This window comes from Pocillopora damicornis, chromosome 11 (genome assembly GCF_964200805.1).
Source record: "Pocillopora damicornis chromosome 11, jaPocDami1.2, whole genome shotgun sequence".
Taxonomy (NCBI): domain Eukaryota; kingdom Metazoa; phylum Cnidaria; class Anthozoa; order Scleractinia; family Pocilloporidae; genus Pocillopora; species Pocillopora damicornis.
In genome coordinates, this window is record NC_142680.1 from 14,508,669 (window position 1) to 14,515,707 (window position 7,039).

At 38.3% G+C, this 7,039-nt stretch overlaps 2 protein-coding genes across 3 annotated transcripts; both read right to left on the bottom strand.

Annotated features, from left to right (window-relative positions):
- Positions 1-149: 149 nt before the first annotated feature.
- On the bottom strand, positions 150-2,602 carry LOC149037709 (interferon-inducible GTPase 5-like). 2 transcript variants are annotated; one of them, XM_089188003.1, is made up of 3 exons: positions 2,260-2,551; positions 1,516-1,772; positions 150-1,218 (listed from the first exon to the last, which is right to left on the bottom strand). In XM_089188003.1, the coding sequence occupies exons 1-3, from the start codon at positions 2,448-2,450 to the stop codon at positions 764-766; spliced, it is 903 nt and encodes a 300-aa protein (XP_089044129.1). In that variant the 5' UTR covers positions 2,451-2,551; the 3' UTR covers positions 150-763. The 2 variants fall into 2 exon arrangements, with proteins under 2 accessions (XP_089044129.1, XP_089044128.1); XM_089188002.1 differs by having other exon boundaries at positions 150-1,772; positions 2,260-2,602.
- A 1,075-nt stretch (positions 2,603-3,677) lies between these two features.
- Positions 3,678-6,473, bottom strand: LOC149037710 (uncharacterized). Its single transcript, XM_089188004.1, has 4 exons — positions 6,109-6,473; positions 5,524-5,791; positions 5,081-5,205; positions 3,678-4,011 (listed from the first exon to the last, which is right to left on the bottom strand). Exons 2-4 carry the CDS (start codon positions 5,726-5,728, stop codon positions 3,988-3,990), a joined length of 354 nt encoding a protein of 117 aa, XP_089044130.1. The 5' UTR covers positions 5,729-5,791; positions 6,109-6,473; the 3' UTR covers positions 3,678-3,987.
- Between the last annotated feature and the right edge of the window lie 566 nt (positions 6,474-7,039).

Below are 7,039 nucleotides of genomic sequence, written 5' to 3' on the forward strand. Positions count from 1 at the left end.
GTTGAAATTTCCACTAAGGGTAACTAAGTAAATAAAGGGACAAACAATTATTTGAAACATTTTCCCCGAAATATTACTTGATTTCAATTTGTAGGCTTCTTTCACTGCTAGTAGCAAAAGTAATATCATATGAAACGGACAATGCACTATCCATGAACAAATTCCTTTTAATTCTGTGTTGCTTGAAAATTCTGAATGACACACTTATGTTGTCTTGTTATCCAGTTTTAACTGTCTTATTCCTAAAATTTATCGTAGGTTTTTTCCTTATTTTGACATGCATTAATTTTTTAATTATTCGCGTGATGTTTTAATCTTTACAAGCAACTTTTTTGTTAATTTTAACCCTTCAGTCAATTTACTTTCCGGTGAAAGAAAAGGATTGACTTTCCTAGGACGTTTAAATTATTTCCGGAATAGAAGTATCCTCTTTGTTATTCCAACAAACTATAAGAGATCCTAGACTGTGAGCCAATGTGGGAGTTACTACATCCTCTAATAACATAACCGTGTCATTTAATATAACCCGATAGTTATAAACTAACTCTTCTATTCCTTCAAATACAGCAAAACAGGCTTCCTTTCTTGCTGAATTAATCCTTCTCAGACTAAGATATTAGGATATCTGTGAGAAAAATGTTTTTTCTTACATCAATAACATGAACGCTAGGGTAAGAGCACTTAAAGTTCGTCGATTTCCAGCCTTCGGCTTGTGATTGCGGTGCACAGTAAAGAAAACCATGGTACAGATCGTACATGAAAGCTAGTGGGATCGAACGTTGTGCCATGTTTCTTCCAATACTTTAAGTGCGATTTCTTCCAGTTGTTCTAACCATTTCGAAAGGAAATAATATGTTGCGCCGCACGACAAGGGACTGGCTATAGCTATGCCAATAAACGGAATGTAGCGAGAGAACTCCTCGACGACACTCTCGGTAGAGTAGGCTGCAACAAGCCCTCCAATTCCCATGGCACTGCCCAGTGCTGTACTCAATGCCTTTACTTCAGTTTGAGTGTTCAAACTCAGTAATGAAAATCTATTTGACCCTTCTTGTGGGAGACCAAGCTGGCTTATGTAAAAGTTGATTTCACTTTTTATCATCGCTATATCGGCTACAATGGATACCCCGGGAATTGGAACAGCTGCAGCCACAGCAGATGCGGTGGCAACATACTTGATGCGCTTCTGAAGAACTTCAACCTTCCCCTTCAGGGTATCTTTTGACAAAGTTAAGGCATCATTAATGGTCAGAATGAAATTCTCACGTTGTCGTTGCGGCAATATAGCCACAATTGCTTGGGTCAACTCACCAAATTCATACTCGGCAGGATGTTGGTTGCTTATTAAAAAAATTTCTTTCTCATCTTTGAGCAGGCCTCTTTCAAGCAAATTTTGCGAAATGTTCTTTCGTATCTTATCCAATATGGCATCTTTATCAAATAAATGCTGCATGGTTCTCCTTGCATTTTCAATATCTTGATCAATTTTTGCGCGAATGAAGAAAAAATTCTTACCAGTTGATCGAATCCTCTCTGCAAGTTTTAAGTCGTTAGCGGTTAATCGATGTTTGACGAAGATCAGGTAGGTATGGTACTTATCGAACGCCACATTTTCGCAGTACTTCTCCAGATCATCATCGTAGATTGGATTTGTCATCCCTGGTAAGTCCCAAAACTTAATATTGGGGTTGTTGGGATGATCGTAGCGTTTCGGCTCTTTAGTGCAACCTTCAACACCGACCTCTGCTGCATCAGGATGGATGTCTTCCTCTCTATCATAGGGTTAAAATATTGTTAAATATTTCCCTACTTTTCAGAGCCTACGGCGCTTGATCAGGCACCGCCGACAGTTTGTGTTTTATTCCTGATCAAGTATTGGTCTTCAAGATGCCTTTCTTCTCATTTAGTTTAATATCATTATAATTTAAACATCGATGAAAACGAGATCTTAATTTCGACTGGAAAGGTATCATTAGATGTTATGTGCGTATTGACTGAGTGGGAGGGACGACGGTCACAATCCCTGATTATTTAGAAGGTTATTCATATTGGACTGTAAAATAAAATGACTGATGCGTAATAAAATGAACAGCCGTGGCAGCAGTAGGATAGGTCGAGGCACTTTTATTGTTGAATAAAAGTACTCAGGGGGACCCGTAAAAAATATGAAATATATAACAAGCTCTTTTATATTTAACAAAAGTGACTTGTTCTTTACTGTACTGCACGTCATCAATCCTTGTGCATCGATGTACTTACCCTCGTATGCGGTTAATAAAAGAAGATTTTCCAGCTCCTGAAACACCACATACTGCAAATTGTATTACAACGTTTTTCCAATCGTCAAGTTTGCTCGATACGTATTCGGCAACTCTGGAAACTCCATTTTGCTCCACGCAATGCTTAAGCTCTTCAGCGTTGATCATCTCCCAGCTACCAAACTCAGCCATGTTTAAAACAAAGCGATATTATTTTGTGATCACAGATGTCGACAGGAGGAGTAAGTCGATGTGCTACTGATAACGAATTTGGTTGCAGTCCAAAGGTTCAAAGTCTGTGAGGGAGATCAAATTAATTTCATGTGAATTCCACGCGATCAAGTATCGTTTGGCTCGAAGTCAACAAAAATGTTTTAGAATTTTTGTAACATGACTCATTTCCTCAGGGCCTAAAGAGATTTGGTTGCAGTGAAATACATTCAAAGATTAACATTCATATAAGAAGGCGCTCTATATGTCCATTCACAACATAACCTATGGAGTAGGCGTAATTTTGGTGGCGAGTGCTCACATTTATCTTGGTGAAAATTATAGCTGCTATCTTCGATTTGTATAACAGAGGAAAGGTGGAGAGAGAGAGAGAGAGAGAGAGAGAGAGAGAGAGAGAGAGAGAGAGAGAGAGAGAGAGAGAGAGAGAAATTTTTAAAGAAGGAGAGTGGAGGGGGTAGGGAGATCAATGTAAAGGTTTTTCCCGCCCCCTCCCACACCGTTGACTCCATCTCCAAATTGAACATTGTCGTTTGAATGAAAGATTGCCCGCTTCTTAACGTAAACTCTTCCTAATGAGACGCCTGCACTGCGGGCTATTCCTAGCAAGACAGCGACTAGCGGAAAAAGGAGCCAAGTTGTTGCCGGGCTGTCGACCTTAACATAACTTGACATGTGGTTATGTCATCAACAAATCAGACGCCTTACTAAACTGACAACCCCTGATCTTGAAGCATTGTTTTGCATTACGTAAAGTTAATTTATTAAAGCCATTTTTTTTTTATCACGTCAATAAATGTCGGCATAAGAGAAAAGTGGCAGGGGTATTGAAATTATCTTTTGACGTAAAAGCAACTTGTGCTGGGTGAGACCTAGCTGGTTGATGACTTTTCCTCAGTATACCCATTTCAAGACCATATCTGGTAGTGTAAACTTGACAGAGATAAAATGTCGAAATTGAGGTCTCAACCAAACCAGGAAAACAAATTGCAGTTTAAGGTTCCCGTGGCACATACCCAGAGTGGTTTTTCTTCACTTTTTGTTTTGCAAAAAGCTAGAAACAAGAAATAACAGCAAATAACAAGTTCTCAGGTATACAAATCTCTTGTTTCTTGGAGATCCAAGAAAATTCGATAATGTTAAATTTCCACCGAGAATAACAAGGCAAAAAAAGAAAAAAATGAGACAAAATTATTTTGCTCCAGGAATTTTATTAACAAATTTCTTACATAAAATAGAAATTTATGGGTCTTCTTTCACTGCAAGTAGCAAAACGAACATAAAATGAAACAATGTGCTGCCTAAGAAAACTATACATTTCTCTTGATTCAGCTTTGCTAGAAAAATATCAATATGAATTCTTCTGTTCTCTTACAATCCTCTTTTAAACGCCTCATTCCCTGTATTCAACTTACTTTTATTTGTTACTAATTCTAACGGACAGTAATTTTTCGGATATTTGTGAGACGTAGTAATCATTTCTGGTCATTTTGCTGACTTTTTATCCTCCAGTCAATTGCTTTCCCTGGTTAAAGAAAAAGATTGATAACGTTAGACCGTCGAGTCTGTTGACTTTCTTAATAAGGTTAATCTAATAGAAGCCGATCGATATCCAAGCGAGGAAACAATATCTTATGGTTGGAAAAATAAAAAGGATCGAAATGCACAGCGTGCCAAAACACACCAACGACAACAAACTAAGCTGCTATAAATAGTGACACGTAAACTTTCGACCTCGGCGCTTGACGAAGGCCAGTAGTATAGCTGTCCAACGTTTTGATCAAAACACGATTGATTAACCTGACTCTTACATTGTGAGACAAACGATTAAACGTTCCTTCATCTATAAAACCACGATGAACAACATTTTGCTAAAACGTTTCCGGAATAGTAGTGTCGAAATCGATACTAATGTAATCTTACATTCCTGACGATATTAGGTCGCAGGATTGGGAGCAAATAATGCTCATTGAAAAAGTTCAGTAACGATTTCTGGTGTAAGAAAAAATTGTAACCGTGTCATCAAAAACAACTTGATAAACATAAAATTCTGTTATTTGAAATACAACATCAACACCCAAAATGACCTTTTTCGCTTAATAGTTATTACAATAACACTCCTCAGACATTCCGCCAACATAATGGTTTCATTACCACGTAATTTCACAATGCATCAACAGCCAATTCCGTCTGTACCTAGCTTTTTTCTTGGGCCTTGTTTTCAAGAATTTGCAGTGAAGTCAAATATTATAAGTCAGGTTAATAATGAAAACAAGAGAAAGTAAAAGGAGCTTTATTTTCTCTTAATGAAAGTTGATTGGGTTTGGTTTTCAATGGTGTTATTCTCAGCACCTCAATAGCAAGTTTTTCTATATCTTCCAGTGTTTGCAGAAAGTAATATGTTGCTCCGAAAGAAAAAGGTGCTTGCGACAGCTACACCAATAAACGGGATGAGGTGTGTTCTTTTCTGACAGCGCCCAGTGGAGTATGGGCTGTACTGAAGCGCGCCGATTCCCGCTGCACAGCCAAAAATTGTGCTTAATGCCTTCACTTTATTTTGGGTGTTGATACTCAGTAATGAAAAGTTATCTAACCTTTCTTCTGGAAGACGAAGTGGCTTTTCTTCTAAAAGTAAATTTCTCTTCGTAACAGCACGATATCAGCGGCGATGGTTCCCCCGGCAACTTAGACACATGTAGCAAGAGCTGATGCACTAACACTGAACAGAAATAACGCAAAGTTTATTTCAGCATTCAATCTCTGAGTGAAGGCCAGAGCATGAACTTCTCGTTGACGCTTCGGCAAAACAGCTGTAATTGTTTGGGAGATTATACCAAAGTCATACTTCGAATGGTAGTGGCTGCTCATCAAAAATATTTCCTTCTCATCACCGAGGAGGCTTCCTCCAATTAAGTTTTTGCACAGTTCTTTCGTATTTTCTCCAGAATGGCATCTTCATTAAATAAATGCTGTCTGCTTCTCCTCGCATTCTCAACATCTTGATCAATTCTTGCACGAATGAAGGAAAACTTCTTGCCATTTGATCGAATCATCTTTGCAAGTTTTAAGTCGTCAGCGGTGAATCGATCTTTGGCAAAGATTATTGAGGTAGGTATGGAACGTATCCAGCTCCACATTTCAAGTTTGAAGTACTTCTCAAGATCACCCTTAAACACCGCTGTTCTGTTATCCCTGGTAAGTTCCAAAACTTGACTTTGGGGTTGATGGGATGCACGTAACATTTCGGCTCTTAAGTGCTCTCTTCGACATCGACCTCTGCGGTATCTTCACGAATGTTATCAAGTCTAGCACAAACATCGCAGGAACAAACGTTAAAATATATGTATTTGCAAATTACAAGTCTACAAAATCTTATATTTGGCCTTCGCAAATTCAGTTAGGAATAAAAACACCACTGTTTGGGTGCCCGTTGCTATATATTAATTATGTTACATGCACTTGTATTTGACTTCTTCTAAACTGAAACCAGTGTTATCTTTTTAGGGAACTACAATAATAAAATATCGGACAGGCTGTTGTTACTGCGCAAAACCAATTTTTTTTTTTACTATTGTACTGCTCAGTGCGCCTTTGGTCTGCATGGGTGTAATGATGTATTTACCTTCGTATGCTGTTAAGAAAACTAGACTTTCCAGCTCCGGACACACCACATACGGCAAAGTGTATGTATTACGCTGTTTTCACAGTGGTCAAGTCTGCTTGCTACGTATTCATAACTCTGGCAACTCCATTCTGCTGAATGAAATGTGCATGCTCTTCAGCAGTGATCATCTCCCGCCCAGTACTACTAGATCCAAATGTTTAAAACAGATCAATATTATTTCGTGATCACAAATGTCTACAGAAGAAACAAGGTGATGTGCTACTGATACCGCAATTGATTGCAGTTCAAAGGTTCAAAGATTGTGAAAAAAGATCAGATCCTTTTCACGTGAATTACACACGATCGAGTTTCGTCTGGGTCATTGACAACAAACACGCTTGAAAATCTTTGAAACAGAATAAATTATTCTTAAGTGGCGCCGATAAGGTTAGCTTACACCTTAGGAGTGTACCTTTACGGCCAAAATGGTGTTAGGTTTTTCTAAAACCTCTCTTTGGTCTCCAGTAATCTTTATTAAATTTTTAGTTATTGGTTCTCAGCCATTTTACGCTTTTGAATTTTGGTCTCTGATTTTCAGTTCTATTAATGTGGCGTGACCTTTCCAAATGTGTTTACAAAGCAGGATCACTTTTTGTTTTTCGCTTGGAGTTTCATGGTTCTTCCTAAATGTTACAACTTTCCGCTTTCTAGTAGGCCACATGCTTTTTCCTGGCGTCCGTAGGTCGATCGCGTTTGGAACTGTCGTTTAATGTCAGGCTCATTTGAAATAATTAGTCGCCAATGTCTATCAAAATTGAACAGGACTCATGGAGGTGGATAGTGGAAGCTGTGAAAGCATCTGTTAAACAATTATAAACCCTCTAAGTCCCATTAATGACCTAGACAGAATTTCTCCTTACGCTATCAATACAATATCAAGCAGACAAGT